Source organism: Panthera uncia, chromosome D2 (assembly GCF_023721935.1).
Source record: "Panthera uncia isolate 11264 chromosome D2, Puncia_PCG_1.0, whole genome shotgun sequence".
NCBI classification, from domain to species: Eukaryota; Metazoa; Chordata; class Mammalia; order Carnivora; family Felidae; genus Panthera; species Panthera uncia.
Genome location: NC_064818.1, coordinates 70,482,345 through 70,499,809, shown reverse-complemented (window position 1 = coordinate 70,499,809; position 17,465 = coordinate 70,482,345). Strand labels below are relative to the sequence as shown.

The 17,465-nt window shown below is 44.9% G+C and overlaps 1 protein-coding gene across 2 annotated transcripts in view; it reads left to right on the top strand.

Annotated features, from left to right (window-relative positions):
* Positions 1-16,859, top strand: part of GFRA1 (GDNF family receptor alpha 1) — a 208,858-nt gene extending 191,999 nt beyond the window's left edge. For both annotated transcript variants that reach the window (XM_049645846.1, XM_049645845.1), the window contains 2 exons: positions 13,642-13,695; positions 14,812-16,859. In XM_049645846.1, the coding sequence (XP_049501803.1) occupies positions 13,642-13,695; positions 14,812-14,967 (210 nt within the window). In that variant the 3' untranslated portion in view covers positions 14,968-16,859. The remainder of the gene's footprint in view (positions 1-13,641; positions 13,696-14,811) is intronic.
* The last annotated feature ends 606 nt before the right edge of the window (positions 16,860-17,465 follow it).

Genomic DNA, 17,465 nt, shown 5'->3' with positions numbered 1-17,465 from the left:
TCTAGAGACCGGAAATCCAAGATCAAGGCTTGGGTTCTCCTGAGGTCGTCTCCGTGGCTTTGCACATGGCTGTGTTCTCACCATGTGTTTGCGGTGACTTTGCCTGTGTGTACATGTCCTTGGTGTCCCTCTGTGTGTCCACATCTCCTCTTCTAACAAGAACACCAGTTAGGGTGCGGGGAGCCTGGGTGGCTCAGCCTGTGAAGCGTCCAGCCATCAGTTTCAGCTCAGGTTGTGATCTTGTGGTTTGCAGGTTCGTGGGTTTGAGCCAAGCGTAGGGCTCCATGCTGATGGTGCGGAGCCTGCTTGGGACTCTCTCTCCCTCTCTGTCTGCCTCTCTCCTGCTTGCTCTCTCTCTCTCTCTCTCTCTCAATAAATAAATAAACTTAAAAAAAAAAAGAACACCAGTTCCAGTGGAGTGGGGCCCACCCTAACAACTTCACTATAACTTAATCACCTCTTTAAAGACCTGTCTCCAAATACAGTCACATTCTGAGGACCTGGGGAATAGGGCTTCGACATACAAATTTGGGGGGGACCCCATTCGTCCATAACATATGTCTGAGGGGAGGTACTTGATAACTAAATATTTGACATTAAAAAAAATCTCATTTATGGGGTGAATTTAAGCAGAAAAAATTACTCTTGCCACAGGTCTTCCCACAGTGCACTGGGTTCTGCTAAGTATCTCTTGTGTATAGCCTTTGAACGTGAGAGACTCGCTCTCGGCTGGTCCTGTGATGGGAAGAACATGGGAAGGCCCCTCCCTTGGGCTGCCCCGGCCAGCCTGCACACACCTGCTGTCCGCTTTGCTTGGAGCTCTGGCTATCACTCGTGAGCTTCCGCAAACTTAATTCAAGCAATGACTTTTTGTGATTGGCACATTTGCATTGTAGCAAACGTTGGTTCAACATATTGTTGGAATACACAATACTGTAATTTAAGATTATTTTATCAGCAGTAAAGGGTTTTATAATTCATTTAAAAAGTTGTAATGGGCTTGAGCATCTTCAGTGGAGTTTAATAATATAGCGTTTTATAGCTGGCTGTAAAACTTCAGATTACGGTTTTAGCAATTGTGCAATTCTATTTTATAGTTTAATAATTGTTCAAATGAAGGAGAGTATAACGTTCCTAAAAACCAATTTAATGACTTAGAAAAATAGCCTTTATCAAAATCTAACGTACACCTTTAATGAACCCAGATGTCACCTTTTCAACAAAGGCAGATCATGGCATCTATTTTTCTCAACCACAAAACCCTCCAAATTAAGTGCATCCAGTGTAGTATCTCCAAGTTATAGTTTTCTCTTTTTTAAAAAAATATTTTATCCCTAATCTCCGATAGCCAGAATAAGCCTATTTGCCAAGCACAAGGTGGATGGCAGCTAGGCCAGAAGAGCTTCCGCAGGAACAGGGAGTAAATCGGTTCTCTCTTTAGAAGGTTCTTTGTTTTACAGATGACCCCTTCATCCCACTGCTTCAACCGCAGCTGCTAACTTTAATAAAGTCCCTTATTAATGCCTCCAGATAGCCCATACTTAACCATTCTGTGAGTGAGTGGCAAAATGGGGAACCCTACATTATAATATAATTGTATACTATTATTACGAGCAATAAAAGTGTTAGCATATAGCATTGGGGAAAAGGCATTAATTCATGCTGTCATTGGAATTACAGTTCATGTTGTTATATTTTGGGATTTTCCTGGGTTATATTCTCAGACAGCTAAAACCAATAAAAGAGTAGGCTCTACACAAACACGGTTACCGTGGAATACGCTTTGGCAACATGGACCCAGGACCCTTGGGTGCGGTGATTCTTGGGTGAACCAGCTCTGGTTCAGAGCCGTGTTGCAGTTACGGAGAAGTGGCAACAGCCAGAGGAAGTCCATGTGGCTGGGCTCCTTCCTGGCTGGGGTGCAGTCCATGGGCTTGAGGCTCACGGACCATTTCCGCTTTGTGTTATTAACAGCGGTGGCTGTGATGTGAATGGCAGGGAGGCAGACCCTGAACTGTCCACCAGAGAAGTAAGCAGGACAGAGGTCCCCAGCAGTGGTAGACTCTCTTGCATCACCCTGAAATGATGGGGGCCTCCTTTTCCCTGCTTCCCACTCTGTTCTCTAGCAGCCCCACCCTTCGTTGTCAGCTCCAGAAAGCTTCTAGCTGAAAGTTGGTGCTGCTTGGGAACAACTTAAGGCTGCCTGTCCCAGAAGCATCTGAGTATTCTCTCCCAGATCACAGCCATCTCAGCAAGGATACCACAGCCGGAAGGCATTCTTGCTGTCCCGAGGCAGGCACTTGCTCAGGCGTCAGCTGTTGTCTGTACCTATTCCTGCCCCGGCACGTGGTGCCCCCTAGGTTATAACGAGGTTGGGGGGGGTGGGTAGTAGCCCTTAGTGATTCTGAAGTCCCATGAAGAGCACAGGCATCGTTCAGTTTACTCCAAAACCAAGCTCGCTTTGAGATAATGTAGCTCAAGCGTTGAGTGTGCCCATGCTTGACGAGGGATCACGCAGACAATAGGCCAACAGAAGTATGGTTAGTTCTCAAAGTTGCTTTTTTCTCTGTTTGTAAGAAAAAAGAGGTTGTGCTTAAGAATAAACAACACTGAAGGGCCAGGCTTCTTGCTATAGTGGAATCAAACCTTTCTGTGGGTTTCAATTAGAGAGCAATTTCACGTCCTTAATCCTTGGATTCATCATCTGTAATATGGGAATAATGAGCACCTACTGCCTAGGAGGGTTGTAATAATTAAACAAATTAAAATTCTCCAGCGTAGTAACGGAGCCTCCAGTTCAGCACAGTAACTGTTTTTATCATCATTTGATCCTCCTGGTTGGTAAGTGCTGAGCACGAGACGGAAGGAGCCTGTACTAAGGGGACAGTTGGTGACCTTTACCCCCAGATTTTTCAGGGACATGAACTTGGGCATCATACAGGGTATGTACCCTGCAAAAGTGAGCCAGCCTCAAGTTGAACTATTTTTTAAGTCTTTTTTTTAATGTTTTATTTATTTGAGAGAGAGAGAGAGAGAGAGTGCAGCACGAGCAGGGGAGGGACAGAGAGAGAGGGAGACACAGAATCCGAAGCAGCTCTAGTCTCTGAGCTGTCAGCACAGAGCCCGATGCGGGGCACGAACTCCCCAGCAGTGAGGTCATGACCTGAGCTGAAGTCGGACACTTAACTGCCTGAGCCACCCAGGTGCCCCGACTTGAACCAATTTTTTATGATCACCCACTTATGATGCCTTCTCCTACCGCTTTTGTCAAAAAGGGGGGCTAATAACTTAAAGATGGGGATGAGAAGACTAGGCCCCCTCAAGGTGTTCTAGGAAAAGCCATTAGGCCACTTGCACCTGCAGTTTAGAGGGCAGTGAGGCTGGCCCGTCAGAGGGACAGTAATTCAGCAGTTGGACAATTGCTTAACCCAATTGCCGGATAATAAACATGCTTAATAAAAAGGAATAGGACGTCTGCACCATCTTGGCCATAAATATGCTCTCTTGTTCTGGGTAACCTATGAGAATACCTCTGAGTACACTTAGATCACATACTATAAATAAATCCAATTTCTTGTATCCCCTACTGACCTCTTATCCTTAGGACCTCTAACCAACCATACCTCCCTGATAATAGGCTCTGCCTTGTGTTTGAGCCGTGGAGCTCATGCGTGGGAGGAAAATGGCTCCGGTTCTCCTGTGAGGTTCAACAGAAGGCTCCCCTCCCTTGGACCCCTCCTGTTCAAAGCGCGAGAGGAGTCACAGCATGGACAGGGCTGTCTGGAAAGGAAGCTCCGGGTGGTGGGCACTGAGTAGACACTGCAGTTTTCCCCAGGTGGCTGTTGCTGTCCTCTCCTAGGCAGCATGCGTGACCCCAGGCTTATTACTGCTTCCCTGGGCCCCTTCTCAGCTGTCAGCGGGATAAGAAGAACTACTTCTATGGGTTATCTGGGGGTTATGGGAGATCACGTGTGCCGTGTCTGGCGTGGAGTCCATATGCATGGGTTTTGGAGTCAAGGGGACTGAAGTCAGACAGATGACATCCCCATGCAGACACCCCAGGCTGCAGAAACTCGGCGAGTCCCAGCCTCTCAGAGCCCTCGTTTTCTGATCCGTGCAAAGGGGTAGAGCCCCCCTCAGAAAGTCATGTGAGCGATTGGGAGTGTTCAGTGAAGCACAGATGGGGTCATTATCGGAGGGGGCCGTCGTGAATGGTAACTGTCACAGTATCACTCTTGGTCTCCTTGGTTTTCCTCAATGATCTGTTTTTCTCCGTGTACGAAGAGCACATTTTTCTCTCAAGTTTTTAAAATTTTTGCTTTCACCTGGTTTTCCACAGCGCCCAGGGTACTCCATTTTCTGAACAGAGGGTGAACTAAAGCCCAGGGTCGGTTATGTCTGCAGACCACGGCGTTTTATATCAAACCTTAGTTACCACCATAAGTCACAGATCCATTACGGGGCCGCACTCAGCTGCACATAAATGCACAGGAGAATGAGAGGCTTAATAAATATTATCTGATGGCTATGAGGATGCGCGTCTGATGAGACAGACTTCATGCACTTCTCATCAGAGACCACAATGAATCTTTCCTGTTGCCCTTGCACATTTGCATTTCTGACTGCGCATCTGAGAAAACAAATGTTTCACTTTAGGGCCATCCCCCTCGTTGCCTTTATACCATTCTCGCTTGAATGTTCGCTATACAAAAACGCCTCCCCTACCCCAAACCAAAATGTCTTCCACACATTGTTTGGCATCATCTGACTGTTAATTGGGCATAATTTTCTAAAATACAGGTCATAATTGCTTCTTGTCTGAATATTTTACTAATCAAACAAGTTAACCATGAAGGAAAACACACTTCTCTGGTGTAGTTTGCAACCTGTATTTGCCCCAACTTAGGGGAAAGCAAAATGGATGCAAGATGATCCTGTGAAGTATGGACAGAAGAAAGGCCAGCTCGAGTGCCATGGGAAGCGCCCTGCTGTAGACGGTGTCTGCACCCAGTGCTCCTGGCCATCTTGCCATTAGTGTTGAATTACAAGTGAAGGGCTGCAGGAATCCTTTTTATGGCATGCTGGAGACTGACGGGCAAGCCCGAGGGACTGCTTAGCTAATGGAGGACTGTTGATATATCCTGCTGGACTGTATCTCTTTCACTGCATTCATTTTTTAAATCCAAGGGATCACAGAAGACCATAAGCCAGTTCTAGTCACTGTCATGTTCGCAAGCCAAATTAGCTTCAGCTTTTGCATTTCTCCAGCCCCTGCCCCAATCCAAGAGCACTAGCCTAGACACAGGGAGGCTAAAGCAATCATCAACAGCAACCTGAGGTTTTCAAGGACTTCCACCTTCACATTTGATTCTCAGAACAACTCTTCGAGGCAAGCAGCAGGGCAGGGATTATTGTAATTAAAGCTGATGGTTGAAAAGCCAAGGCTAGGACTTTCCTAAACTGTGTTCATTGTATCATACTTTATCAGTCAAGCCGGTACCAGGAGCAAGTTCTAAGCCATAGTAGAAGTTCTCTTAACTGACCCTCATGTAACCAACTCATCAGAAGCCAACCTTTCCATTCTCTTGTGAACATCTAACGCCCATGGTGGACTGCATGCCCCAAGCTGGTGGCCTCTGTCCTCCTGCCCACCTCTGCCCTTGCTCTCTCTCTAGTTGAGAGGCAGGCTTAAAAGAGTCAGGCATGTTTGTTCTCAAGCCTTTTTGTGTTCTTTTATTTGTATTTTGCTTACATAATCTAATTCAGTATTCCATGAAGGATTGAAATCGAAGCACAAAAGAAAGTATAGTTGTTTCCATGAAAACTAAGTGGAATACCTTGAAAGAGCCAAATCCTTTTTTTAAAAGAAATGCCTTTGGATTAGTTGTGGGTGAGACAAAATTATAAAAGACTGAGAAAGATTACAAAAATGTAAAAAGATTCTGCACTGAGATTCCTCTGCAGGTAGCAAACAAATGTCACTACCGTTTTAAAGAAACTGAAACTGGAAATTGTAGACCGTGAACAATTCTAAGTGTAGCTTATGCAGAACATAAGCCAGGGAACTCTAACAAACTCTTTCTTTAAAAAGCTTTTTCTCCCCCTAAGTATGTATGTATGTATGTATGTATATATGTATGTATGTATTTTGAGAGGAAGAGGGAGAGAGAGAACATGCACATGTCAGAGAGGGAGGGGCAGAGAGAGAAGAGAGAGAGAGAATCCCAAGCAGGCTCCATGCTGTCAGCATAGAGCCCAACACAGGGCTCAATCCAATGACTGTGAGATCATGACCTGAGCCAAGACCAAGAGTTCGATGTTTAACTGACTGAGCCACCCAGGCACCCCTAAAAAGCTTTTTTAAAGAAGGTGGCGTTGGTCATGTATCCAAAAATCAATAAGTGATGGACATTTAGATTTGAAGTTAGAATATTTGATATAATACATACAATGAAATATCCAGCCTCAAAAAAGAAGGAAATCCTGCAATATGCAACATGATGAATGAATCTAAAGGACATTATACTAAGTGAAATAAGCCAGTCACAGAAAGACAAACACTGTAGGATTCCACTTATGTAAAATATCTAAAATACTCAAACTCATGGAAACAAGTTTGCTGATTGGAGTTCCCTGGTTTATGTTCTGCATAAGCTACACCTAGAATTAGTTCCTGGTCTACAATTTCCAGTTTCAGTTTCTTTAAAACGGTAGTGACATTTGTTTGCTACCTGCAGAGGAATCTCAGTGCAGAATCTTTTTACATTTTTGTAATTTTTCTCAGTCTTTTATAATTTTGTCTCACCCACACCTAATCCAAAGGCATTTCTTTTAAAAAAAGGATTTGGCTCTTTCAAGGTATTCCACTTAGTTTTCATGGAAGCAACTATGCTTTCTTCTGTGCTTCGATTTCAATCCTTCATGGAATACTGAATTAAATCATGGTGGTTGCCAGAGGCAGGAGGAGGGGGAAACAAGAAGTTGTTGTTCCGTGGGTATACGGTTTCAGTTCTGCAAGATGAAAAGTTTCTCGAGATCTGCTGTACAACGTTGTGCCTGTATTGTGCACTTTAAATTTGTTAAGAGACTAGATCTCATCTTAAGTGTTCTTCTCACAATTTTTTAAAAAAGGAACTCTGAAATAAAGTTTTATACAAGTGTGTAATTTTTGAGTAGTTTAATGATTTTGCCCTTAACTTAATTTCTCAGTTATCCAATAATCTATGGGCACAGTCCCCAAACCTGTCAGGTAAGAGGGTTTCTACTCTAGGCTTAGTCCCTGAGCTTAACCTAAGTTGTACAGTTAAACTTGGAATGCCCCACGAGTGCCAGGAACCCAAGACTTGCTAGACTCTAGAACATGAATCCACGTCTCATTCAAGGTCAAGACGCACCCCCACACCCCCCCCCCCCCCCCCCCCCCACACACACATAAACCCTCCATCTGGCCTCATTTCAGTTCACTGCACTGATTTTGGAGGCCTTGTCTGTACAGCCCAACCAACTAGGATCTGAGCCTGCCCTTCTGGGTAAGGAATCATGACTTCAGGCCTCCAAAGCCTTTTCCCCACCCCCATCTTCCAACCAGGCTCAACCTGCCCAGAGCATACCAGACTAATGAAACTTGGCACCCAGTGGGCCTTCTGAAACCTATGCTAAGTGAAATATCTTTATAAGATTTTCTTGGAACTTAAAGTGATGAAAGCCTTCTTCTGGCTGAGGTTCAGTTCAGTGTCTTGCGGGTAGAGAGTAGAAAAGCCTCCCAAGGATTATCATCACTCTTTAGAAGGACGCTTGCCCTATCTCACCCCTGCCCTCCTCACAGCCCCTCAGACCCTCCCCAACCCGTGTCAGGGTCCACGAGGCTGGCAAAAATCAGCTTGGAGAGGAAATGGATCCCTTCCCTGTGGAGCACGGGCATTAGAAGACAAGGATCCAAACCCAGGGGCTCAGAGCAGGTCTTATTTATGTGTCTGCTTGTTTTACGCAGCTGACTTTACTGCACATTATTCAGACCAGTGGTTGCAAGTGGTTGTTACCAAGTTTGTAGGAAAAGCAAATCAGTAGGAAGGTGAGTTTCAAAATAGACAGCGGCAGGGATTTTGGAAAGGCTGGCCAACAGCTTGTGACCAGACCAGCAGTTAAAACCTCCCCAGGCTCCCCCAAATCCAACAGGCAAAATCCAAAAAGCTGAAAAGACTATGCTACAACAGAGCACTGGACAGACTGCCATTACTTAGCTTGGATTCACTTCACAGGCAGCTTCTTTTGTCTTTTTTGTGTAGAAATTAATTTGGACGAGTGTATATCAAGCACACAATAGAGTTGCTGCCTAGTAAGTACTGCCCATGAAAGTCAGAAGAGTCTGTTTTTTTTTTTTAATGCAATGTAACAATGCAGACTCTGAAGCAGGTTCCTCTGCTCAGTTAACCTTCAGAATTATGTGCACACCGTCTTCCTATGTTTTGTCCTACTTGAAGACATAAGATGTGTAGATTTAAATTGAGAAATGGCCATTTCAGGAGGAACTCGTGCAATGGTTTCCCCTAGCAAAGGACCAATTTATGCTGCAGAAGAGACTCATATGCTAATAAACTGGTATTGACAAGTGTGATAGATGCAGCTTGGTACTTAGTGAGTGCTGGAGAGCAAAGTTGATTGCATTTTACAGTCTGTGTATTTCTCTGTTTATTGCTTGTATTCTGTCATTAAGCAAACAGGTTCCTAATATAGCGAATCTCTCTAATCAGTAAAGCAAGGGAGAAAAGAACCAGAAGCATCATTAATTATGACCATTTGGCTGCAGCCTGGACAGTCTGTTGCTATTGGATTGGGCAACTTCCTCTGGTTTTATTTTCTGGGGGTAAAGCAGAAACTGGCTCTCCTTATGCGTGGAGGGGAGCAGAGAAATGTTCCATGCCCTGCTGGCTGACAGCTGCCTAAAAACCTGAGATGAAACACTGGCTTCTCTACAGAAACAGAGTCCTGGGGCAGCAAAGGCCAGGCTCCGAGTCGGTGTGCTTTTAAGTCTCTGATTCCATAAACAGTGCTGCTCCAAAGCCTGCCTTGTCCCCCGGGCTCCGGGAGAGCCTCCTGTGGACAGAGCTCGAGTGTGCGTGCAGTGGCCGAGGGGTGGGGCCGGACTGGGGATGCGAGTGGCCTGAGTGTCTGTGCGTTCTGGACAGGAAGGACGTTGGCACCATGGCAGGCTTTCCAAATGCTAATCACTGGGATGAAAAGCCAAAGCGTCATCATCGTTCTGACTCCAGGTAACAGAGGTTAACAACATCTAATGCATTTATTAACCCTCTGGTGCCAGGGACTGGCGAGGTCTGGCCCCACAATTACAGTGCCTTGGAAATTCTATTATCTGACGTGCCTGGACTAGTGGATTACTGCCAGTGACGGTTTTATAACACGGCTGGAGGGACAAGGCTTATGAAGTGCCTAAATACAAGTTCCCTGGTTTTCCAAGGCTCCTGGGCCGGACACAGTCTTCTCCAGTATCCCTTTCATCTCCCTCTTCTGGAGATGAAAACCCTGTGGTACTGTATTTTAGTAGTGCTGTTTCCCCTCGACTCAGACTCAGGTGGCTTCCTCCATAACCGCGAAAGTACGAGTTAGCTGCAAAGAGGCACTCTTTCATAAAAGAGATTAAATAATTCATTTTTCAACATGCTGTGGCAGTGGTTAAAATTGGCTTTCAGAAAAATGAAATCCACTCTCCTCTTCTTTATCCTTCTCCCTTTTTGAAAGAGACGCCGTATTGTAAAGCCACACCGTAAGTTTTGGCGTCCAGATAGGTCCAGGCTGGCCATGCTGTGTGTAGGGTCCCTGCGGATGCTGTTGATGAGCAGGGCTGCTGGGCCCACAGACAGGACCTTGAGCCAGCACTAACAGGATTACACCCTTATTTTTACCAGTTCAGAACTCAGCAGTAAAATGTACTCTTCTTAAGTAAGTTTCTAACTTACCTCATACCTTAAAAGGTCTCAGACGTTTTGTTATGTGTTTCGTTTTTGTTTTTTTTTAATTCTCCTGGTTTTTAAAACTTTTCCTGGGACCATCCCAGTTTTTAGCACCTGAGACACAATGTTTAAAGTCTGTAAGCACTTTCTGCAATAGTGGAAGGTGGGAACCACCCTTTAATTTTTGTTTGTATTTATCATACCTGACTAGCGAGACAATGATAGCTTAATGATGTTTCCAAAAATGCCCAGGGTAACAGCCTTTAAAGCGTGGAAATCACAGGTTGCTCAGGCTTCTAAAATGGGCCTTAGGAGCTGGATTTTAAGTGGACTCCGGATCTGCTTATCAGATTTCTGACCCCGGTGTCACTAGAAGGGTTAAGATTGGATACAGGACTCACAAGCATGCAGCGAGCTAGACGTACACGGGTCTAAACTCCCAGGCTCCGCCCCCTCCATCTGCAGCCTACTAACCCTTAAAGGCACCAGGTACCCAGCGTGGCAATGCTCCACGTGTACGTGATGTGGACAGTCCAGGCAGCAGACCCACTGTCCCTCATCTTGTAATATACACTTCAGGTTTGCTGTGCGATTGAAAAAAAAAGACAAACAAACCCTATGTCTACGTGCAATCTTTTGATTCTGTTACTCGGATGCCACCTGCTATTCCAATAATGGTAACATTTGTGCTTCCCCTTGTAATCAGACTCCTAGACTTTCCTGCGGTCCACACGAGGTTCAGGTAGAACTCCAGGGCTGTTCAGCTCAGCCTCTGCAGTGCTGGGAGTTTCCACCCATACCTCTCAGTGGGAAGCTGTGTTCATATACTGTGTAAGCAGAGTATCTGAAGGCCTGTGTGGGTGCACTTCTAAGCCTCTGGAGTGCTAAGTCTTTCTGTGGGCTGGGTAGGTGCTTAACGGGAAAGAAGGCGTTTTCTCAGAGCATCTGCAGTGGTCTGGGTGCACATTATTACTTTTACTCTGAAGGTTACCCAGTTATGCCAACAAGAATGGTCTTCAAGGCAAGATAAGCTTTGAGATGCTCCCTCCACTTTCAGTGAAGTCAGTGGTGCTGCAGGGTGACCAGACCTCACGTTGACCTTTCCTTTAGATAGAGACCAACAAAATGTCCACTTTGGGAAAAGAAGAGCGCAGAGGCTTCATAGACCTGGAGCTAGTCTAAATGCATTTTCCTGTGTGATTGAGCCGTTATCCCAGCTATTTCTAGATGTAAGGCAAGAGCCTGCAAACCTATAAGCCTGTATGCAGTGTGAAACCCTCAATGACGAGTGAAGGTCAGAAATCTACGTAGGCAGATCCAGAGTCTACCTATGAAAATCTGTTAAGACAGAAGACTTTTTCTTATCCATTGGCAGAAGTGCCTTTACAAAAACAGTGCAGCCTTGGTTTGTGAGCATAATTCATTCCAGAAACATGCTTGCAATCCGAAGCACTCATACATCAAAGCGAACTTCAAGAACCATTGGCTCAGTTGCGACCATGTGACATCGGCGTCATGTACTACTCGTACTGCAAGACCTCAGTCACGTATCAGGTTAAAGTTTATTAGAAATGTTTGCTTGTCTTGTGGAACACTCGCAGAACAAGTTACTCGCAGTCCAAGGTTTTACTGTACTTAATAACAATGGGCATTATGGTAGTATTTCAAGAGGTTCCTGAAATGACTACGTGTAGCTAATGGGCATCTCAGCGTGTATATATAATGGGTACAATGCTACTTACTGGTGCTAATCATAGGGAACAAGGTAGGAAGGAGACCCACCTGACCCTCAGAACTTAGAGGGCTGTGGTTTTGGACACTGAGGCATAGTGTAGCTATGATACAGCACAGCAACAACTTGAAGGCATAATGTGTTCCAGACTAGAAGTCGGGCTGCTTTCTCTGTACATTTTAGTGAACTTCTTAGTTATGCAAAGGCCCTTAGCAAGGGTTTGTGTCTTTTGTAGATTATGCACAGGCAAGGAAAAAAGAAAATGTGATGTTTTAAGACCATTTTGGTATCTGGGCACAATTCCAATCTTGAACAGAAATAAAGCATGTAAAGTTCTGTACATTATTCTCTGCAGGTGACAGTGCAATGGACCAGATTTGCTATTACTACAGATTACAAGTAGGCTTTTGAGTAAGGTTCAATTGCTCTTTCAGTTTCTCCTCTGATCTTCTTATATATAACATTTTGTGACCTTTGAACAGCCTGGGGATGCTTCACAGTGTCTTATTCTTGATGCCTGTTTAAAGGTTTCTATTTCATATTCACAGCTGGCATATGCAAATACAGGTAAAGATTATGATGCCTTTCAAGTAGCATTATGGTCAGTAAATTACTCCTTGGGTGAACGTGCCATCATCAGCCTAGCATGTCTTCAAGGAGTTGCAAAAGTCTTCCTGCAACAGGCAGCCCACCAGCATCATTCACTCAGAGCTGATTGCCCAGACACTGCTTGATTCAGGTGCGGTGCTTAACCACGGTCGTCCTGTTGGCACATGAGCTCTCTGTCTTTGGTGCCACCAGATTCCTATTCTGGGGGAAGGGGGCATGGGAAGGGGTCTTCATGTGGATTTGGAGGCAGGTAGAACATGAAGAATCAAGCATGCCAGGATTGCCTGGGAGAAACACTGTAATGGAAGAAAGAGCACATTTGCTTTCAAGAGTTTTAGACACCTGGTCTGTATCCTGTCTCTACCAGTAAACTGCTCTGTGACCTTGGAACAGTCACTTAACTTCACTGCACTCTGTTTTCCTTTATAAAACAGAAGGGCTGTACTGGGTCAGCAGTTCTCATTGTAACTGAGCGCTGGAACGTTTCCTTCAACTCAGTTCTCTGGTGGAAGCTCAGTGGGGACTTTCTCCAGTGCGAGGCGACAGGGAGCTTAAATGCCTTCAGGGCTCAGCCCCCTCCCCACTGCCCCGGAAGCAGTTTTAGGAGTGCTGCATCGGGATCTGTGATGACCTGCACTGTCCCTCCAGGGGACCCAACTCTAAGAGTCTCTGCCCTGTGCCGTCACTCGCAAGAGGTGAGCGGTTGACTCAACTAGAGAGCAGCCCTGGGAGCCCAGGGACCATACGCTTTTGTTTGTTGACTGAAGCGAAGAATAAACAAGTAGATAAGCTGCGGGGAGACGTATCTCTATATTACCAACGAATGGGAATTTTTATTGCCACGTTTTTCCCTCGAAGGCACATGCTGAAAATTAATATTTAGAGATATAAATGAGTTCCCAATATGAAGGACTTCAAAACTTTGCCTTTAGTAACCTAGTCTTGTGCCGTTTCCAGTAGGGGCCACAAGTAGCTAATGAGCCTTTGAAATGGGGCAGGTCTGAAATAGATGTGCTATGTCAGTCATACCCGATTTTGAAGACTTGGTATGAAAAAAAGATGTAAAGTATCCCATTAATAACTTTTTATATTGATTACGTGTGAAATGATAATATATTGGGTTAAATAAGATATATTATTACAATTATCCTCACCTTTATCTCTTTACCTACGTGGTTACTGGAAAACTTTAAATTATATATAGGCTCAAAGTTGTGGCTCACATATTTCTGTCAATGGCCTTGCCCTAGAAAACTGACTGGATCATCAGTAATTGTTATTCCATACTGTATATGGGTGATTTTATGTGTGTGTGTGTTTGTTTTTCTTCAGGCACAGAAGCTGAAATCCAATGTGTCGGGCAGCACGCACCTCTGTCTTTCTGATGTAAGTTCTGTTTCTCTCTGGGTCTCCCTGCCTTTCTAGAAATGGAGCCTTTGGGCCCCTGGTGATGATATAAAGGCGGGTGATGATGTCAAGGCTCAAAGACAACAAGGTTTCAGGTCCAGAAAAAGATCTCTGGCACCTTCCATGTCCCTCTGGCCTTGGTGCCAAGTGCATTCTGCGGATCCCAGGCCACAAAGTTAGGAGTAAGTGTGGCACCCAGGAGCGTCATCTCGGAGCTGGACCCAGCACGGATGCCGTCGTTCTGGTGCCCGGAGACTACGTGACCAGAGTCACGTAAAATCAGCCGGCACGGGACAAGACAGACAACAAATCCCCCTGCTTACTGTGTGCACAGTCCCTTTGACCTCTGCAGCAACCCAGAGATGGCTCGGGCAGGCCACATTACTCTCCCAGTTTTACAGATGAGACGAAGATTCTGTAGTGTGCCGATCGCTGGGATGTGGCATTCTGGGACTGAGTGGGTGCTGTGGTGGAGACGGAGTCATCCGTCTTGGGACAGCTGTGCTGACTGGGGGCCAGAAAGCCTGAGTTCTGGTGTGGGCTTTCCACCTGACAATCATGGCAGGCCCCTTTATCCGGAAAACCTAGGGTTGGACGGGCAAATGGAGAGAAACGTTGCGGACTGCTCTGCCGGTCTCAAGGCACTTTGTGGCCCATCTCCACATGAACTGATACTTGCCTGGGCCAGTTTTCTAAGATGATTCTTCGTGCCCTTCTTCCACGCTGGGAAGGGACCACGGGTACCAGAAGGAGAAGGTTCCATTTGCACAGCTACTGGCAGACCCAGGAGGCAGGAGTGAATGAAGGCTCTGCGCTGTCCCACAAGAGGATTTCATTAATCCATAGCAGAGGGGCAAGAAGCAGGTGTTGTCTGTTTTATCCTAAGGCATCCGATTCTAACCCAGATTCAGGATTCCTTCCTGAGTACAAGTCAGTGAATTGAAGTCTCCGTATGTGGTAATACCTTGGATCAGCTTTAGTGAGTGGTGCGGCCAGTGGGAGGCGGGGGCGGGAGAGAGAAAGAGTGTGGTTTAAATACGCTGGGATGGAAGGAAGACATGTAGTGGGTGATAATGACAATATTCTCTCTTACAGCGTGATTACGAAAAGAACGGCCTTGCTGGTGCTTCCAGCCACATAACCACAAAATCAATGGCTGCTCCTCCAACGTGTGGTCTGAGCCCACTGCTGGTTCTGGTGGTAACCGCCCTGTCCACCTTTTTGTCTTTATCTTTGGCAGAAACATCGTAGCTGCATTTAAAAAAAAAAAAAAACAATGCGGACATGTAAAAAGACAAAAACCAAGCTATCTGTTTCCTGTCCTCTTGTATATCTGAAATTCCAGTTTTAGGAGCTCAGTTGAGACACTGGGAAAACAGTTTCATTCAACTGGAACTTTTTCTTTCTTTCTCTCTTTTCTTTTTTCTTTCTTCCCTTTTTTTTTTTTTTTTTTTTTTTTTAAGAAATCTTGTGAACCTTAGGGCTTCTATGGGATACCTGATGCTGTGCTACATTCCAAATTCAAAAGGCTTTGGGGCATGCTGTGTCGTAAAGGGGGAGTTTGTAAAGTTGGCTGTCTAACAAACTGGGCCCATGTTTTACATGATGATGTCGATGATTTTAACAATTTAACTCTGGCCGTTACTAGCAAGAGAAAGGAGTTAGTATTGCTAAAGAATCTTCCAGAGTCACATAATGACTGGTTTCTAATGACATCATTTTAGCCTAACATGGGTGCAGGTTTTGGTGGGATTTTTTTTTTTTTTTTTTTTTGGTCACAAAGCAAAGATCCTCATCAAGGGGATCTTGATGGACTTTGTGCAAACCAGCTTGCATCAATGTTTACCTTTTCTATATGTACTAACAATTTCCACATTGTGTACTACAAACAGTTCTACACTCTCCTACCAAACAAAAGACACCTGTCGCATCCAAACGTAGTGTCTGTCTTCTAGTCAGTGTGGCGGAGGGGAGTGGGGGGAGGCGAGTGTGCATGAACGTTTGCAGTACCTTGATGGTTGAACGACACTCTCCTAAGCCTTCCCTGAGCGAGAAGCCCTTTAACTAACAGGAGTCCAATATAGCCGATATGTCGCTCTAATACTCTTTACACGTATGAAGTTATATGTAGGAAAAAAATTTTACTACCAAATGATTTCAACTATTGGCTTTCTATATTTTGAAAGTACTGATACTGTCTTCATTTTTTACTGATGATTTAATACAAAATACATGGAGCTCGTTTCCCTCTCGTAAGTAGTGTTCGCTCCGATGTTAACTTCACGAAGACAGCTCTTCAAAAGCAGACTGGGACGAGTCTGTGCTTTAGCAGAAAGCTCTGCACCCCGTTACTGCGGACAGGCAGGAGGAAACAGAACAGCCAGGTGTTGTCCTTTATCATTTCTTGACATGCAAGCGTGCATTCCCGTGAGGAAACTGGCGGCCATTTGTCAATGCCCTGCAAAATCTGATGGCACCTGTGACAGTTGACACAATCCAGTACCTTGGTTTTCATGTGACTTGACAGAGACTGGTTTGGCTGGGACGGAGGGCAGGGACCTGCTGACCTCTCTTCTGAAGCAGATCCTTGCCAGCCTACCCAGGTCTTTTCCTGAGGGTTGTCTTGACTCTCCATGGTGATGACCTCGCCGCTGGTTAGAGTGATTTGGTCTGAAGGTCATCAGGACCCTACTTGCATCTTGTTATGTTGTATGTCCTCCATGACAGACTCTGACAGACTGTGTGGGAAAGAAAGAAGGCTGTGGATCAGGAGGACCAATGATAGGTCTGTGGAGAAGAGTTGGCTGGTAAAGATACAAGGAACAGGACTCTGGATACAAGGCATCTGGCTTGTTCACTGCACATCATCTTCCATCATTCTCATCCTTAAACAAGTAGACCCTGAAGTGCACTTTCAAAGTCTGGTTGATGGCGACATTCCGAATCTACAACGATTGAGTGCTAGGAGCCATGCTTCTCCAACACTGAGTAGAGAAGAGGAGATTCCACCTGAAGAGAGTGCTGGGAGCATTATCTCTCCCACATCAGTAGGGGGGCTGGAGGAGGAACTCAAGGTGCACAGTTCATACTGATCCCCTTTGCCCACTGATGTTTGCCTTGTAAGAATTAATCAAATCACTGGGGTGGGAAATCTGTTCGATCCAAGATAAAGGCATAGTCTTTTAGCTCTTATTGGTGTTTGAAGTACATTTATATCCAAATGTTAATAAACATAAATGTATAATACCAAGTACTGAGTTTTTTCAGTTCAAACTGTTTTCAAGGGAAATTCATCCAACAGATTTGAGTCGTGAAAGGTTTCATAAAGACTCTGACTTTGAATAAACACATTAAATGTGTCGAAATATTTGGAATTCCAGTCATCTATGAAAGCATATCTCTTACAGAGCGTATTTTGTTTTAATTAAGGTATCTTTGTGTATCTACATTGGACTAATTGTATATGGGTCTGATTCTATGCGGTCTACTATAGAAAGCTATTGATTACTTCTGCGGTGAACAGCAGCTGTAATTAGCTTCAGATGACCGAAGAGGAAGAGCGAGTTATCAGAGCTAACAAGGGTAGCCTTCAGTGAAGAACACGGGGATGTGCAACACATAAATTAAATTTTGGAAAGCCTCATCTATCACCAACAAAGATCTCATTTTTCTTCACAGAGAGAAGCATATTAGAGTTACCAAATTCTAAATTTGAAAATACATTGCTGATTCAATAAACAGGGGGAAGG